The sequence below is a fragment of the Columba livia genome, chromosome 2 (genome assembly GCF_036013475.1).
Source record: "Columba livia isolate bColLiv1 breed racing homer chromosome 2, bColLiv1.pat.W.v2, whole genome shotgun sequence".
Lineage (NCBI taxonomy): Eukaryota > Metazoa > Chordata > Aves > Columbiformes > Columbidae > Columba > Columba livia.
This window is the reverse complement of record NC_088603.1, coordinates 106,889,324-106,908,135: the sequence shown is the minus strand read 5'-3', so window position 1 is coordinate 106,908,135 and position 18,812 is coordinate 106,889,324. Positions and strand designations below refer to the sequence as shown.

Here is an 18,812-nt window from a genome sequence, read left to right as displayed (position 1 = left end):
AATAATATAATTAATAACTAAGTGGAAGCCTCTACTGATATTAGTTACTGATATGAATATATTGTCTTGTGATGGCATAATTTTAATTTTGATTAACAGCTTCTGAATGCAAATATTTTTTTGACAAAAGATAAATGTCTGTAAAAAAGCTAATACCCATTAAATGCTTGCTTTACACTGTCCCCTGCAGCTCCAGCAAGCTGGTCAGCTGAACTGAAGCCAAGGGCATCTTTTCATCTCACTTGTGACTTTCTTGTAATGTGCAGGAGATGGTCTTATTTTCTGTGTAGGAATTGCTTAATTTTAATCTGATGATTCTGTGACAAAGCTACTATTAGTAGTTTAACTTGTTGCTCTTCTCAAGTAGAGTTAGTTTTAACTGTAGCTGATTCTGTTTTATTTTTTGTTTCTATAACTGGAGAAGTAACATGCTGGCAGTTCTTTTATATCATACAACTAGTTTATAAAATCTTTTTGATCACTGGTTTATTGTCTTGGATAGCAATGTCCAAGGTTTTAGTAAGTATATATAGCATTACAGAGACTCTTTTTTTTTTCATCAGAGTAAGTAAGTCTCTTAAATAACTGCTCAGTGTGTGAAAGGTAAGTGTGGAGCAGCAAACTGCTGGCTTGTGGTTTGCCTTTGAGCAGCAGTTAGCTCCATAACAGATTGTGGGGAATTAAGTGCCTTTCCATTTTCTTGGCTTTGAAGCAATGGACGCAATTCTGACCAGAATGGGAAAGCGTGATTGATTTAAACAGTTAAATGAACTGTAGCTTCTGAAATTTCAGAAACTTCCCAACTGACATCAGGGTTTCCAAGCTGTGGGAAGTGGTATTTTAACCCTGTAAAAGTAGTCTGCATAGGCTGCCAGTTGCTGATGTATGGCTGTATGTGAAACGGATAGGTGGTTGTTTGAAGAGCGAGAATCACACAGTTTCGTTCTCTGACCTCAGGTCTTTTCTGTTTGTGTAAGATGTTCCTGCTTCGCTGCCATCGTAGATAGGCAATGGGATAGGTACAACTGGTTCTGAGTTGGATTTGGAGTCCTCATCCAGCAGCTGGTCATCCAGAAGGGGAAGAGGAGTAGCACAGTTCCCTTGTTAAAGGGAGTAAAAGGATGTAGTAGGAATAAGAAGAGGTCCTGCATCTTCTTGCTGTGTGTGCCCTTGGAGGCAGATGCATGGGTTGGCATAGCCAGGAACTATTGTCCTTGGTGGTGGTGCTGTTACAGCAGCTAGAGATGCCCCTGGCAGTGGCACCTGGGTGAACAAAGTATGATAATTTCTTTGCTAGAGAATCTCTTAACACTGAAAACAATTGTAGTGTTACTTTTTTTTTCTTTGGTATACCTGTTTGAGTGTAACTGAAATCTTATTTATTTTAAAAGGAGAACTTTCAAGTTCCTGGCACTTACCAGGCTGTGACAGGAGCAGACTCTGGAAATGCTACTGATGAAGGTTCACAAAATCAAGGAATAGCTGGATGTCCTGTGCAAAGAGAAATGCTGCCCAGAGCAGCACGGCAACAGGTATGAAATTGTAATTTAAATTTTTGTTTATAATATAGAGTAAGACTGCAGTAGAAGATGGCAGTGCATTTGAAAGCTTGTTAGAGGTTGAACTAATAACCCAAACTTCCTTTACAAAAAATTCATAACATCATTTTGGTTTTAGATACATTTTCAAACAAGTTAGTACCTGGAACTGTTATCACAAACAGTTAAAAACTGCACTTCTGACACTTTTTAAATGATTATTGTTTTCTAAGAATTCCATGACTACTGGGGATGTGCTTGATTCCTGCACTGCTTCTGAGCTGCGTTTAGATTCACTGTACCTTCAGTGCACTGACAGCCATAAAGCTGATGTCTCAGGTGTCCTTCCAAAGCAAGAAACACAGTCCTCTGAGTGTCAGTCTGCTGCTTCTGGTGCAGAAGGACTACACACAGCCAAAGGATTTTTGGGGCCCTACACCACTCCTAAAGTTCTTCCCAGTGCAAATGCACCTCAGACAGATGCAACTGAAAGTGAAGTCGGTCTTGCTGATACTTACCTGTCTCCAACTGCAGACAGCTGCGAGAACATAAGTTTAGCTACAACAGACAAAGGTAGGTTGCTTTAGATGTAACCCATTTATACAATTGTGACCAGAATCCGTCGCATGGAAAATAAATAAAATTATAAGCTATGTATTTTTCTTTAGTTGTACAAACTGATAATAAAAATGTATGTAGCATGAGTAAATTTTAACTTGTTTTTTTGTTTTAAAAAATACTGACTGATGCATATTGTACTTGACTGTTGTTTATTTGATGATGAAACTAGTTTAAGCTTGCAGTTGCAGCAACTTGAGGTACATTTTTTTAATTTGTTGTTTACTTCTGGCAATTGAAATCTTTAATCTAAACTTAAGAGTCTTTGCCATATTCCTTTTTATTTTAATCAACAATGTAGCATTTGATGTATCTTTCAGATGATTTGCCACACAGCATTGTCTATCAAAATGAAGAGGGCAAATGGGTGACTGATCTTGCATATTATACTTCATTTGATGAAGAACAAGATTTAAATCTGTCTGAAGATGATAAAATAAATGACGAGTTCATTACTGGAGGTATGTGATCTGTTTTCTTTTTAGTTAGCTGTTATCTGTAATAGTGTTAAATTAAACTTTCCTCCCTTTTGTTTTTTTTTCCCATGTCAACAAATTAGTATTTGGTGTTGCGAAGCCTCCAGGCTTTAGATACTACAAATTACTTGCGAGCTGTTGTTGATACTAGCCTGTAATGATATTATCATTAGTTATAGTTGTTAGCTTCTTGCTGTGTTTCCTACTCTTCCTATGAAGAGTCTTTTGTTTCAAAAAGCATTCCAAACTGTCTCAGATACAGAAATAAATATTGCAATATCTGTCCCTCAAAATTTAGTTTAATGATGCAAAATAGTAATTGCAACACTTAATAACTTATGCCTTATTTTAATAATTTTTCTCTTTGATTTGAAGCTGAAGCAGCAGCTATGATTGCAAAAGACCAGGAAGAATTTGAGAAAGCACACAGACTTGTGCAGGTAACTGATTATCTCAGTGTAAACAGAATAGTTCTCTAATTTATTTGCTATTTACATCTTCTGAAATCTCTCTGTCTGCAGGTGGAAAAAGTAGACATTGCAAATGCATCTGAATTAGCAGATGCTTCATGGAGATCTCCCAATAGCTGCATTCTGCTGAGAACATCTGATGTTGATAAAGATGCCAGTTATTTACGTTTGTCTTTGGGGGAGTTCTTTGGTCAGAGATCTGCAGCTCTTGGGTGTCTTGGTGGAGGCAGTGATGTGAAACGGGTATGTATCCTAATGTTAATATTAAAGCAAGGAAAGGACAAGAACAACAACAGCTAGCACTACTTTTGGTCTTTTTTAATATTGTAACATTTTTTTCATGAGAACTACTTTTCTAAGTTAATTTGCGAAGGAAATTCTCTATGTGTGACAAGTCTGGATTGGCTTTTGTTTTCCAGTGGGCATTTCTGATGTGAAGGGCTGGCTGGCTGATCTTCATATTCACCTTTTGGCCAGGAACTAATTATGTGTAGGATTAGAGGGAGAAAAGTATACCACATACAGGGTACACAGTGGAGGTCCAAGCAAACAATCCATACAGCAGTTGAATGAAAAGCTGCTCAGACAGGGGTATTTGAACACTGAGGGTATCTCTGAATGGCTGTTGATTGTTGATGTGCTATCTAGGCGAATGCCCAACTTCAGTAAAACAGAGTTATCTAGACTCTAACCTGCGTACTTCTGTGTGCTTCTTGCATCTGTCTGATACTTGTCTCTTATCTGCTGTTGGAAGACAGCACTTCATTTGTGTTGCAGACAAAAAAAAAGACAGGGAAGTGTGTAAAATGGGAGGAAGAAGTCAAACATGCTTACAAATATGTGTAATTTAGTCATGTCCTGGTGAATTGGTAGAGTTGGCATGTTCTGTCCTGGTGCGTTCAGAGGATGAGAAGCAGATCATGCCTCCAGGCAGAGATGGTGAGGGCATATGTACTTTATTTTGTCTAACTGGTATAAATAAGTTGTTAGTTTATTTTATGTGTATATTGAATGTGTATGTATTTGAATTAGGTATTTGGGATGCTAGGAGGCATATGTTATTTCTCAGTCGTATGAGAGCCAAACACCAACTGGGGAGGCACTATGGCTGAAACTGTTTTGTAAGCACACAGAACCTATTAATTAATGATTTTATTTACTTATGCTGTATTCTGGGATATTTTTGTTTTTATAGCCATCTTTTGGTTACTGTATTACATCTCCGAAGAAAAGGCAACCTGTTGCTTTACTAAGGCAATCTGATTCATCAGGAGCTGACACTGGCCACGAGATTTCACAATTGTTTGAGATGTTTCCAGGTAATTAGAGAACAGAAGGCTCAGCCTTAGGCAGTGGTTTTAAGAGTAGTTAAGAATTACTTGTATTAATATATAGCTATTAAAGACTATTAAGAGTATTCTGTGACAGAAAGACTCTAGTTTTCATTCAACAAATACTTCACTTTCTGTTAGCACTTCCTCTCCACCACCCTCCCCTCAGAAAAACACAGAACCTAAACACTTACAAGAAAGAAGGTTCCAATGCCAAATACTACCCTAAATTGTTTTGGATATTTCAGCATTTTCAGATACTGGATAATTACCAGAATGTCTTGTAATAATTAAAGTTTGTTCAGAGTTTTCCTGTTGAAAGAGCTGTATAAATGCATTGCCAACAAAAAATCAACCGAACAAAAAAAACCACAGAAAATTGGTCTGTTTGCTCACATAATTATAGAGGATAGGAAAAGGAAGGAAAACAATAAGTAACAATAATTGCATGGTATCTGTTTAACTTAAATAAATTATTTAGGAGATTCCTCCAAAATTCTATATATAAAGATCACAGCATGCATTTTATATATATATACACACATATGCCTATCAATAAGGTTTGTTTAGGAAAGGATAAGTGCGTTTTAAAGCATCTCTACTGATCTTGATAGGATTGTGGCAACATCAATCTTTGTGAGCCTTCTTGTACTGAAAGTGCAATGACTTAAATACTTTTTTATGTTGGTGAAAAATATCAGGCTTTCATGGAGCCTGCTTCTTTGAAACAGCTTTACAGCTGTAATTTTACTCATAGTGGGACCTTGCAAATATTTTTAAAGGGTCTCTAATAATTATTTTTTTAAAATCTAGTGTTGGTGTACTTAAATTCACTATACAATAGTCTCAATTTTTGTCAAAAATACCAGGATTTCATTGAGTTCATGACCTCTATTCAATGAAATTAGAGTATAATTATTGCTTTGAATAATAGAAAAATAAGAAGATGTGTTTATTTTGACATGAGGGTTACTATAAATGCTAGTGAAGAGAGATATTTGGGTCACTTTTTGGCTAAGATATTCATAGTTATTGCTATCTGATTTTCATTAGTACTGGCAATAATAACCTTTGTGAGCACTACCAGTATGCAATTCCTGCTTAAGGAGCAGGGGATGGAGAGGAAGCTGAGCCTAAGGAGGGTGTTACTTGAAATACAAAGTATATCCAAGCCCTGAATATCTACTACAAGAACAGAAGTAAATAATAGTAATAAAAAAATATATTAAAAAAACAACCAAACAAAAACAACAAAAAACAAACAAAAACCCAACCCACAAACAACTACACCACAACACCCAACAACAAACAAAAAATGAGAAACAAAACAAAACAATACAATACCTTCCCCCAACCAAATGAAACCAAAACTGTTGCTTCATACTTGTTTTCTCACCTGTCTTTAAAAGCTGGTTTTAGTGTTCTAGGGAATCCAGATATTTTCCTTCAAGTAGGAATCAATTTGTTGAAATGGTAGCCTCTGGATCTCGTATGAATAATACCTCCTAGTTTGGGTTTCATCTCCCAATCAAGATTATTCATGGCGTTGATCATTTCAGAAACAAACTGTCTCTCCTAAACATAATCCTTCTAAGACACCAGTTCCCTGCTATCTACCTCAGTCAAACACTGTGTCCAGCATAAGAAATTTGGCTTTGCTCAGATGTAACTGTTCTTGTTTTCTGTTGGAGTTTGGTCTATGTTCATATTATGTTAAAAACACCATTGTATGGAAAGGTTTGTTTAGCTTATGCTGTTAGAATAAGCTCCGTGAAAATAAAATTTGAAGAGTGTGAGCATGGTATTCATAATACCAGCTAATTTTGTGAGTTGAATGTAAAGTTTGAGTACTGTACAGGAAACAAATTATGCTTTCAGTATTTGGATCTGTGCCATTATAACAGCTCTGTTTTCTATAGAGCATTAAAGGAACGTGTATATCCCAGGAATGCAGGTGTTTAGACAATTTACTTACTGTGAATTAATTCCCTGTCTTTTGGTTTGTTCTTAGGTGACTTAGAAGCAAAAACAAAAGAACATGCAAATTCTACCAGCTGTGAAGGTGCATGGCATAGCGAGGATACTGTAAGTGAAATACATAAAAGCATGAATACAGAAGCTGCTACCAAAAGTAAAGCTAAGGTATTTCTTTTGTATTTTTAATTTCAACTGTGAACTTGAGCAAAATTCAAATAACTCAAATTATTATTGTTTCTTTGCATATGGCTAAATTTGGACTTTCATATCAAGCCACTACTTTTTTATATTGATCATTTGAACCCTAGCAGGTGCCACTGTTTGTTAAAATAAGTTTAATTAGAATGCCATGATCCTGTACTGCTGGCGTGTCAAACTCATTTTCATCGGGGCCCACATTAGCCTCCGTGGTTGTCTTCAAAGGCTGAATGTAATTTTAGGACTGTATAAGTGTATGAGCAGTTACAGTCCTAAATCACATTCAGCCCTTTTAGGCAGCTGCAAGGCTGATGTGGCTCCCAAGAAAGATGAGTTTGTTTGTCCCTGCTGTGAGTCAGGTGTTACTATCACCACCTTGTTTTCCTTTTTCTCCCTCCTTCACTTTTGTAGCTACTTGGTTTGTCAGCCCATAGTTTTTCAGATTCCTATTGACATAATGTGATCAAGTTTCTGATATTTGGCTGTGTCTTCCCTTTTTTAGTGGGAAGACACTGTATTTGGTCATAGTCACTGCTTCTCTGCTGTTTTTTCCTGATGGGATTTTACTCTCAATTCTTGCAACTGAATTAAAACATTTTAGGATTTTTAAAGTTTTACAGGAACTAAGGCTTCCTAGTAGGCAATCTTTATTTAATCTTAAAAAAAAAAACCCACAACTTTGTGGAGTAGACTTAAAAACTCGGTACAATGAGAATTATGCCTATTGCAATGTTCCTTCTTGACAGGCAATTAAAAGTGTAACAACTAGAAATGTTAATATATTACCATATACCAAAATGCAAAATAATGAAACAAAACACAGGAAAAAAAAAAAAACAATAAACAAAAATGTCTTGATTTGGTGCTTAAGTCATATTGGTTTCTTGTAGGGTGGAATTCAGGAAGACAAGTTTGAAGACAACGTATCTAATAATTCTGACTCTGTCCTGAGTATTAGTACTATTGCATCTGCTATTGCTAATGCTTCCTCCAGTGCTGATCCTTCCCAGCTAGCTGCTATGATGATGGCACTCTCTAAAAAAAGTAAAAGAACGTGTTTCCTTCCTGGAATTGTTAAAGAGACGGAACTCTCTACTAATCAGGTCTTATCCAGCATTGTGGAAAATAGGGAATTTGATATGGAAAAATACCTCAAAAAAACAGATGAGATTGGACATGAAAGTGAAAATGAGAGCATTGTGAAACATGAAGCATCTGTACAGAACTTTACGCCTAATGCCTTTTTACTGGGCAAGGATAAAAATAAGGATACTCTTGCAGAAGGCTTGATAAATAATCATAGCAAGCAGCAAGAAATAGAGAAGCCATTTGTGGATTATTTTAATGAAAAAAACAATATTCAGAATTTCTGTAGTCCATCTGGTGTTCCAAGCCGTGAAGATGTAACTGCAAATAGTGTTGAATATTCAGAAAAGTTATCTGGTTTAGTAAATAGTGAGCATTTACAGTCAGTGAATGCTGATCTTAGATCAGAAACACTTGATAGCCAGACCTCACCTACTGGAAATGAAGCACAGATGTGTGGAGTTCATTTTGCAGCTAAAGTGGAAGTGGCACGGAGAAGTCCGCTTGCTTACCAGACCAATGATCCTACTGGTAGATCTTGCATCAGGGAAGATGCAGGAATAGTAGATGAAGCAACGAATGCTGTTCCTGGACCAGGTAATGATTTGGTGGAGAGAAGTACAGGAAGTACTCTGTCAGTCAGCAACTTAAAACCTGACAAGCAATCTAGTCAGTATGTCTCAATAAGTCCTACAAAAGCAAAGCCTAAGCAGAAATTGAACACTGATGAAAAGAAGGAAAATGCAAAAACAGAGAAAAGAAACAAAGATGCCGGTACTGATTGTGGTGGGCATGTGAAGCATGTAACTTTTGAGAAACTCTCCCCAACCTCCCAGAATAGTACTGGTAAGTAAACCTATATAAATGTAACCAGTTGCTGAAAAGCCTTTTCTTGACAGTAAACTTGTTCCCCATGCTTGAATTAATACTGTTATTAAATTCTGTTTATTTACCAGAGCATAAACCCATTCTACCTGAATGTGACTTGCAGCCTCTAGACGATGATCAGTGTAGCTTCAGACCTTCGACTTCACCACTAATTCATTCTTCTCCTAGTGAGGCTTCTGGAACAGCATTTTCAGGGTAAATGTCTTGGTGCAGGTTGTAAGAATTATTAATGCTTCATGAGGTTTTTTGAGGGATCAAATTTTAGTTTGATTGTTGTCCTTGATCTCTGTTTATAGAAGATATTTATTAAGCTAAGACTTCATTGTTGGACTAAGCTTTCTCTTTGCTTCTATTATGTGTATGGGCAGGCAGTCTAAGGAATTGTTAACTTTATTTTTCCTCACTGCCCTGAGGAGACAGAGATGCTGTATGGGAACATTGTTGCTGTTTCTGCTCATGATTATCCAATAATGCAAGAGTACGAAATAGCCAGTCAGATACATAAAACTTTGTGTTAATGGAGCTATAAATGCTGTGTTTATTTATTGTTATTCTAGTGTAACTCATACTACATACTTGGTTGGGGGTTATGGTGTTAATTATGTGATAACAAAGCTTGACATTGTATAGGCCAATGAAAATGTGGTTTTTATACTTGCAAGTATTTAACTCAGTTTGGTTCTCTGCTTCACAACCACTGCTTGTTGTGAGAGGGAATGGGTAGAATTATTTGTATTGTTTTTGACCATTTTGTATTTTGGAATTGCTACTAGTGTCTAAGATTTGAGGCTTTTTTAAAAACTGAAAGGACAATGCTTTTTTTTAAATGAGGTCCCATAACAATAAGTGTTATATAAACTATAAGATAACAGCTAAGTTGATTTTTGTAGTCTGAAACAAAAAAACATCACCAGTTGCCAGTGGCTATGTATATTTTAATAAAAAGAGGAGGCAACTGATTTCTTTGCCTTAAATTTTAAGTTCACTGTTTGATATTTGACCATAGTTAGAGTATTGCACATGATATTAGAATTAAAGGCTGTCTGGCATTTCTATGAGGTTAAAATGAGCAGAAGTATATGTATTTTTATAAGTGTGTTATATAAACGTTAGGATTTCCAGTTAAAATTGTCAGTGACTTTAATTGGTTTCATGTTATCTCTTCTTGTTTGACAAAGTGGTGAAAGATCCTGTGTTTTCAGGTGTGTGAAATGAAGAGAATCTCAGCAGTGAATAGGAAATAATAATGTGTGGTGCCTGAGATATTGAATGATTTTTTTTTTTGGACATTGTTCTATCTAGTTAGATACAAGTATATTGATTTACCTTTTTTATTTTAAAAAGTTGTTTTTTCTGTGACCTTAACAACTGAGTTCAGTTGTGGAACTCTGATGCTTTGCCTTATGGATTTATATCCAATGAAAATGATTTTTATGTACATGAAAGACAGAACTTGTAAAGGTTGATTGAGACCTGTTTTCTCATTCCTGTTGACTGTACTAAACAGAATGGCTAAGTAAGTTGACTTTTAGAATAGTATATCTAACGTGTAGCATTGATTTTTCTTGGGGGCAGCATTAGAAATACATTCTAATATTGACATAATTTGAGTCTGTTTTTCAGATCTGAAGCTGAGTTTACTTGCACGTCACGTTATCAGGCATCTTCTTGCAAAGAGAGTCTACTGCCCCAGTCAGTTTACTCAAGTCCTAGCATGAGCAGATTAACTTATGTCTCTGCATCTGACATTACCCTTAAGAACACAGCTGAAATACATGATCCAGACACATACTGGGTAAGTAAATTTTGAACTGTAAGTATGTATTAATTCCCTTTCTTTAAAACAAACAAAACAACACCTTCCCATAAACCCTAAAACAAATCCTTAAATGGTCAAAATAATCCTAAATTAGAAAAGCCATAAGGGTTTCAGAACAGTTTAGGACATGCTGTGCATAGGGAAAAGGTTCTGCGCCCTTCTTGACTTTCAGAAATTTCAGTTCTGAAATAGATTGTGTTAAGTGCACAAATTCTAATCAACATAAACATAGTAAAACATTCAAAGAACTACTGACTTTTGAAAAAAGTTAGTCAATGTGTTTTTCCCCTTTTGTTTTTTCCTCAATTCCTTTTAAAGTCATTCCATTCTTGGAATGCAGTGCAGTGTTCCAGTAGTAGTTTGTAGGATCTATATCTGATTTAATCACCCCTGAGGCTCCCTTTCTGCACAGCTTCAGTTAGGAGAATATTTTTTCCCCACCTGGAGAAATTTTTATAAATATGTCTTTCAGCTAAACTTCTTTTTTTTTTCAGAACTGAAGCCATCATTTTCTACCTCTGAAAGTAATTCTGACTGTTTTTACAGCTTTAGCAAAGAGTGTACTCTGAGAGTGAAACTTTTGTTCAGACTTGCAATCTTATACTGATTAAGATAATTGGCATTTTTATATCTAAATGCATGGGTTCTTTGGAATCTAAAATCTTTGTCATGCATCCTCCCTTCCAAAGTGTTTGGAAATGTGGATGGAACTTTAAAAACCAAAGCTGAAAAACCTCTCTGACAGCATCCATGTCTGTGTAATTCTCAGCAGTTGCATTTATTTTGTAGTATCTTTATCAGTTGTGGATTTCTCTATCACAGGAGATAGCAGTGCTATTTACTATGCACCTTTTTTTTTTCATTTGCAGAGGATGAGGCTTTTGAGGACTGGTAGCTAGTGAAAGCTTAGTGAAGCCTTCTCTTCCTCCACCAGCAGCAATGTTCTCTCATACTGAAAGCATCAAGAAGAAGGAAGTGTGTGCTCTGGCCTATAGCCCATTTTGTTTTAGGTCTAGTTGTTCAAGTTACACAGGGAATATCTGTTCTCTTCCATCCTGATGTTTCCAGTGTGAATCGCGGTCCCATAGGAAGGAACTCAAGGGCAAATTTAAATGGGTATTTGTTTGCTGTCTATGCTGGCATAGCATTGCCTCTTGGGTCTGTTTCACATTTGAAATGCATGTGGTTATAGATTCCTGTCATCTCATGGCAATGAGTGGCTCTTGATGCTTTGGTGTAACTGGCTGCATACTAGTTTGTCCCCCTGTCTTGAAGAGATGGTGCTGTTTGAGTGGTCAGCAAGGAGATCCTCAAGTACTTTCCTGAAGTCTTACATTAGTATTATGAGTACATTTATAAGTCACATGTATCATGCTGCAGTCTTAATGTATTCCTTTGGGTTAGTAGTTGTTCATGTTGAGAGAGACCGAGAGATCTGTCTTATTTGTACTTGTTAATAGCCACTTTCTTGTCCCTTGCCTGAAGCTTCTTACAGACAACAAGAATGGTTGTATTGGTATTATCTTCACATCTGAATATCCAGTATGGCATAATCTCTTTAACCAGTAGTGCCCTCTCCATTTAATGCTAGGGTCAGGTTGCCTTTTTTTTTTTTTCTTGTGTGGTTGATTTGACCTGGTGTTACCACAGGCAGCTGGCCCTGAATGCCCTTCTTAAAGGATTGCAACTCACAGCTTACCTTTCTACAACATTGTGAACAGCTCCTTTCCCTTTCACATGCCTTTCCCTGCCTCCCAGGTCCTATTTACTTAAGCTGAACAATTGCTTTATGCTGTAGATACTCATTATCATTTTTTGTATCTCTCTTCTTCCTGTGTAGGAGTTCTGTAGGTAAGCCTGTCCTGAGCTGATGTCTGGTTGCTTTGATACCACACTGTCTGGTTCTGGTTTTGAAACTTTTAAAAATTACTTTGAAAATTGAATCTGTGATCTGGATGTACTTTACAAGAAAATAAATAATGTTTGTAGCACAACTAAAGAACACTTTCATTTTCCAGATTGGTAGGGGAGATACCTGGAGTTCTATCCACTGTATTGCAAAGTCTACCAAGTGTGATGCCACTCGTGGGAGGGTGGTTCTCCCATGGTCAGTCTTCCGCCACTGATTAGTGCGAATGCTGCTGTTAGTAGCCATGAACAGTGCATTACAAAGTGTAATCAATTCTGCTTTTGACACTTAACCCAGTAGGAAAGTTCTTGAAACACATTCTGTGTGCTCATTTCACCTACACTGTGCATACCTGCCAAAATGGAAGGTTTCTGGGCTTTGATTTTTTTTGTGTGAATGTACAAAGAAAGTGTTTGTGTCAGTGCATTTTCATGTATCTCAAATGAATCCTTTTTGATTAGAGATTTGGTTCAGAGCCATGCAGTTGTGTTTGGTCGTTGTTTTGTTGTTCTTGTTGGGTTTTTTTTCCTCCAAAAGTCTGCTATGATGTCACTACTTCTAGGTCCTTGGCTTTTAGTAAAAACCCTAAGTACAGATTTGATACCTAATGACATCAGCTTTTCGTTAGTGGACTGTTAGTACTTGAGGGATTCTCATTTCTTGTTAGATGAAACTTCGACCTTAATAAGCGTCTTGGCATTCAAAGGCATCATAAAGAATAAGGAGAGAAATTATCTGTACCGCACTAGGATGCTGCTATTTTAGGATTGATTAATGCATTTTTAAATGTGAAAATCTTCCTGGTATTGGATCCAAACACAATAAATAAGACAACACACTGCAGGCCTCTGTTTTTTTAGAATAATGTTTGTGAGCCTGTCAGTGAGTTTAAGAGTCTGCTCCTTTTGTGTGGTTTGGTGTTTCTGTGTGAGTGGTTTGTTTGTTTGTTTTTTAATAGTACAGTTAGCTTTCTGCAGAATGGTTTTCTACAAGTCCTAGATAGTCAAACATTTTTGGCCCTATGGAAACTTCTAGTCAATGGTAACTTCAGAGAGCAGAGCATTCTTTTACGATCCATGTCTAGGGTGGTGGTGGCTTGACCCCAGCTGGTGGCACAAGGGATTGGAGCAGGCAATTGGAAGGGCAAAAAGGTGGAGTGGGTGACTTGGGGGTTGAGATAAAGATGGTTTAATAAATGAAGGGGGAGGGGAAAAAGTGATGCAAAGGCAATCACTTGCTACCAGCAGACCAATGCCCAGCCAGTCTTGAAGCAACAGCAACTTCAGAAAAATTCCTCCCCAGTTTTATTGCTGGTTTTATTACATGGTGTAGATTCTCAGTTTGGTCAGTTGGAGTCAGCTGTCCTGACTGTCCCCTTTCTTGCTCATCCCCAGACTACTGGCTGGAGTCGCAGAGTGAGAAACAGAGGCGACCTTGACACTGTGCAAGCACTGCTCAGTGATAGCTAAAACACTAGTGGGTTATCAACATTGTTTTGTTTGCAATTCTAAAAATACTGCACCACAGAGGCTGCTGTGAAGAAAACTAACTCCATCCCAGCCAGACTAAGAACACCTGTCTAGAATGTGACTTTAGATAGTAAACAGGTTGAAGTTGCAGGCTTTCTATTTCAAGGTCAAGAGCCACAGATGTTACAAAAGCCAAACTTCAGATAAGACTTGACAAACTGGATTGTTTCTATTGGATAGCAATACCAGCATTAAGCTCTGTCTTGTTTTATGTACCCTATTTGCTTTTCTAAAATTTGTAAAACTGCGTATTGTATTTGTGTACTAGGATGAAGATGCTAGTGAACTAAGCACAACAATAATTCGAGCCAGCCCAACTCCTTCGCAGGAACATAAAAATGAAAATCTGGAAGACCACTTATGTCAAAGAAAGAGAAAAGACGCACTGCTTAGTATTGAACAGAAATCAGAAGAAAATGAACTTGCTGGTCTTAAAAGAAATCTTGATGATGTACTGAGTCAAGAACTGTCCAAAGAAGGCTTTCCAAAGAATGGAAAGCACCTTGCATCTGTTCCTTCAAATGTGGCAGGAAATCATGAAGAGCTAGACCATCTTAAATCAGCTTTATCAAGTAAGTTCTGCATCCTTCAGCCACTTTCTCTTAAAGTTGATGCACAAGAAGTGTGGCAGAATCAAACAAACACAGCACAGAGACAAGAATTACCAGCCTTAAATATACTACCTGTTATTCCTGGATTAAGCACTTATATGCCATTCAATCAGAACTCCCCTGGTGAACAATATGTTTTCATTTCAAGCTTTAAATCCCATGTCGCTACCTCTGACAGTCAAGCAGTTTCTTCTTCTGTTCCCACATTGCTTACAGGACCTCCTCTTGCAACAGCTCCATTTGCACAACAGCATGTGGGAAATGTACCATCGAGTGGAAATACAGTTTTGTCTCGGTTTCATGGCTGCAGCTCGGCAGGTTTTGGTCTTCCAGCAGGGCTTCCTTGCTCAGGGATCCCAGCAGGACATGTTGAGAATCCACTTACAGCAGGAATTCCTATAGGTCCAAATATTGGTCCTGGCTCTTTGGGTGCAGCTTCTCTTTGTAAGCCACATTCTGCTTCCTGGAATGAGAATATCTTAAATATAAAATCATGTACTGGACAACCTCTTGGAGCTGGTAGAAGTGAGTGGGAGTTGTTAAAGTCACCTGGTATTGGTAAGTGTGTTTTTAGAGTCTGTTTAAAATACAGCTGTGGACAAGAATGGTGATAATGTTGATGTTAAGATACAGTAAATAAAATTGACTACTAAGTGTAGCTGCAGTTATTCTTTATGCAAGCTTTGTTATTTTAAAAAGCGGAATTGGTAATTTTCCTTATTTAATGATGTTCTTGGAATTCAATGTCTATTCTTACGGTCCTGCTAATGGTCTTAAAAGAAATTTTTCACAATCTAGAAAAAATTCAGTATTCTGCTTCAGCATTTGGTAGTTTTGTATTTGTTTAATGGATCTGGCACTGTCTTTCATAGGAGGAAATCTTAGCTGCAGTTCATGGTAGGCAAGACAAGTTGTGCTCTGGAAATTCAGTTTCAGAATTCTGAAATTTCTGTCTCTAGCTTAACTTGGTATTAGCAGTCAGTTAAGCTGAGAAATTTGAGAAGGAGCGTGGAGGTGTAGATGTTTTTGAACTCTGAATATTTGTGTAGTCTAAGCTTCATTTTTGGCGAACTTGAGTTTTTGAACTGAATTTCCAGTGATGCTAGTCTTACTTTATATTTTCACCTCCATACTTGTGCTAAACTTTCTTTTTTGGAGGGGAATAAGAGTGTGTGGCTTTATTTTAAAGCTTGTTGCTCAGGTAACTAAAACTACTTCAGGTGTCCATGTGTCTAACCGAGAAGTGAAATTTTTTGACATGAGTACTCATTAGTGTGTTTCTAGATGTAATGAAGATTGATCATTGGTGTGCCAGAGAACTCTTATCTCCATTTGAGTTTTGAGTTGCCATTATGATGTTGCAATTATGCTGAAAGAGTTATTTTGAAAGTAAGGACTTCCTGGAAGTAAAAATATTTGAAGCAGGATTTCTTTTTATTTGGTGACAGATTTGATGATCACACTTCTACAGCAAAAATCTGCTCTAGGAGTACTCAGTACTTTCTGGAGCAAAAATTTCCTGAACACCTTTTTGGGGAACAGTTATACTCTGGTAAAAAAAAAAAAAAATCCTTTTTGGTCAGTGTAAATGTTTTAAAGCTGATGTAATACTGATATTAATATTTTCTGAGTGGAACTGGTACTGGTTAAACTGTGAACACTTAGTATTTTTTCTATATTATACATAGTATATATATCTATACATAAATACATGTACTTGTGGGTTAGTGTCTGCATGGGATATGCTATTTCTGTGAATATTTTTGTTCATGATACTAGAACTCCAAGCAAGAAGCAAATTACAGACAGTTGCTTGAAATTCTGAGTATCAAGCTTATGGAAAACATTCTTATGAAAACTGTAGGAGCCAAACATTTTGTTTCCATAACAAAGAATTTCTTTAATGAGTTTACGAACTTGACATGATGACAGCCTGAGTGCTGATTTGCTTTTGGGTACCTGGTACTAACAGGATTGTATTTTCTTCCAAAGGACATATAAAAGTACCAGAGGAATTGAAGTTCCCTAATGCCTGTTGTGTGGGAATTGCATCACAGACAGTTCTTGGCATTTTTAATCCAACTGAACGGTGGTTGCAGGTCAGCATTGGAATACTCAGTGTTTCAGTGAATGGGGTAAAGGTAAGAGTCAGGTCTTTTTTCAATAAAGTTATAGGCATAATGCTGTAATCTTATCAGATGTTATATGTAAAATTAGAGCCCTCTGTACAGATTTGTGTGGATTTTTCTCGTTTTATAGTTAATATGCACAAAACCAGTGCTACCTTCTTTCAGCCAGGCCACCTGACCTATTCCAAGGGGCAGGAATAGTGGATGTAATGCCACATGAGGGAATTGACTTGCCAAAGTGTTTTGCTTGTGTAAATTCTGGTAGGTGTGAGTTTATTGTTTGTTCATTCCTCACTCTGTATGCAAGAAAATTCAGCCCTAGAAAAGAAAATAACCATGCTGGGGACTCTTACTGTTGAAATGTTTTGTAGAGTTTGCTCCCAGATTTTATGAAATTAAGGAGATCCTGTGTGACAGAGAAGAAGAAATATTTGGAGCAGGCTTTAAGCTGGACAGGTTGCTCTCCAGGTTGTATGTGGCTTGTAGGCCACAGATTGGGCACCTTGCACTTCAATTTTGTTAAATTCTATCTACTTCAGCACAGTAGTAGTTTCAGAGGTAAACGATCTCAGGAACAGGAGAATGAGTTAGATTAAAGGGCCATTAGTATAATTTAATTTTCTTTACTGATAAATACTCTTAGTAGAGAGGAATATAACAACAGAACAAGCATAGAATATTCTGAGCTGCTAGCAATTTGATGTTTGGGAACTTCTGAGCTAGGTGTTGTTTCTGTTCTTATTAGTTTTTGGTGGACTGATCTTTATTTAATCAATTTTTTGAAATTCTGTAGTGATGTTGGCAGTTCAGTTGTGGATTCTATGCACTACTGCTTTTTTTCCTTTTAAAGATCTGGTTCTTGCTGGTTTTGTTTAATGGTCCTTTTTACTGAAAAATGACAGACAATATATTTGTATTGTTTGTAAGTTTTATAAATCCTTATTTCCACCTTGCGTATATTTTTTCCAGCAGATGTAGCACGTGTCTTTCCAGGAGCATGACTTCTGGTTTTGCTTGTTTTCCCTGAATATTTCCTCTTTAAAAAATACCAAGGCATGATTCTGTGTTTGTGTACATACATATATATATATACATGAGAGTTAAGATTTCTTATGTATTTTTCCAGTTACTTAGTATCATAAGGTTGTTATGCAGCTCTTCAAACCTGAGATTCTATTGTACCAGGAGGTGCTTTTTTCATTAAATTACTTGGCAGTTGACAGTCCCATTTACAATTGTTTCTGTGAATAAATATATGCATTTAGTTTGTTTGCTGCACAATATAATTAAAAAATACTTTCTCAGTAAAGTTAATTCTGAGATATGCTGATTATGAATTGCAGTCTGTCTCTCCTGCGTGAAGATTATCTATTAATAAGTTCAACATAAACTTCAAAGCATCTACACTGGGATTTACTGGTGACCTCTATCCACTGACATTTCTGTTAAGAATGAACTTTATTTTTTGTACTGGTGTTCTTCCTCAAAATCAGGATTTTACTTATGAATTAATTTTCAAATGTAATAAATACTATATTCCTAGTGTTAATCTTTCACTAGATGCTGGAAAGGAAGTCCAGCAACTTTTTGGGCTGACTTGTCTAACTTCCTAAATTAGAAGAAAATGTCCATAGTAGAGTGAAATGGAAGTGGGACATGAATATAAAGATGTAATAATATACAAAATTTCTGTGCTGAGCAGTGGTGCCGGTTAAATGTGGTATTTTGAAAGAAGCTGTCCTCTGGCAAGACGTCTGCTGAAAATGACAAAGATTTTGTTTTTCAGGTGGATCCTGTGAAATACCAATGCCTGGTTTTCAAGAACAAAACCATCGTAGGATCCTATTCTACCAACGATCTGAAAATACTTTTCTTACCTTGTCATTCAGGGATCTTCCAGTATATTCTCAATGTTTCATCTTGGCCAGTTTCTGCAGATGCCGAGACAATTGTTCAGGCAGAAGCTTTGGCGAGTAGGGTAGTTCTGACAGCAGTTGCTGAAAATCCTGATTTAGAAGTAAGTAACTACTTATTGGAGGGGGGAGGTTATGTGTTATTATTTTTTTAATGTTATGAATAGTTTAATGGCACTAGCAAAGAACAGGAATTAAAGGTTGTTCCTCAAAGGAACCTGGAATTTCTCATATTTGGAGTTAGGAGAGAATATAAGAGAATGTTTATGATAAGCTTACAACTATCTGGGATGTTTTAGTTGTGGAAAAGCACCTAGCTG

The 18,812-nt window shown here is 36.8% G+C and overlaps 1 protein-coding gene across 7 annotated transcripts in view; it reads left to right on the top strand.

Moving 5' to 3' along the window:
• The window catches only part of CEP192 (centrosomal protein 192), a 67,445-nt gene that overhangs the window by 8,744 nt on the left and 39,889 nt on the right, over window positions 1–18,812 (top strand). For 4 of the 7 annotated variants that reach the window (XM_065053077.1, XM_065053076.1, XM_065053082.1 and 1 more), the window contains exons 8-20: window positions 1,392–1,532; window positions 1,772–2,111; window positions 2,477–2,617; window positions 3,008–3,072; window positions 3,154–3,345; window positions 4,298–4,421; window positions 6,445–6,575; window positions 7,499–8,540; window positions 8,651–8,777; window positions 10,206–10,377; window positions 14,108–15,008; window positions 16,443–16,591; window positions 18,366–18,596. In XM_065053077.1, the coding sequence (XP_064909149.1) occupies window positions 1,392–1,532; window positions 1,772–2,111; window positions 2,477–2,617; window positions 3,008–3,072; window positions 3,154–3,345; window positions 4,298–4,421; window positions 6,445–6,575; window positions 7,499–8,540; window positions 8,651–8,777; window positions 10,206–10,377; window positions 14,108–15,008; window positions 16,443–16,591; window positions 18,366–18,596 (3,756 nt within the window). The remainder of the gene's footprint in view (window positions 1–1,391; window positions 1,533–1,771; window positions 2,112–2,476; window positions 2,618–3,007; window positions 3,073–3,153; window positions 3,346–4,297; window positions 4,422–6,444; window positions 6,576–7,498; window positions 8,541–8,650; window positions 8,778–10,205; window positions 10,378–14,107; window positions 15,009–16,442; window positions 16,592–18,365; window positions 18,597–18,812) is intronic. The other 3 variants (XM_065053079.1, XM_065053083.1, XM_065053078.1) reach the window with 2 other exon arrangements.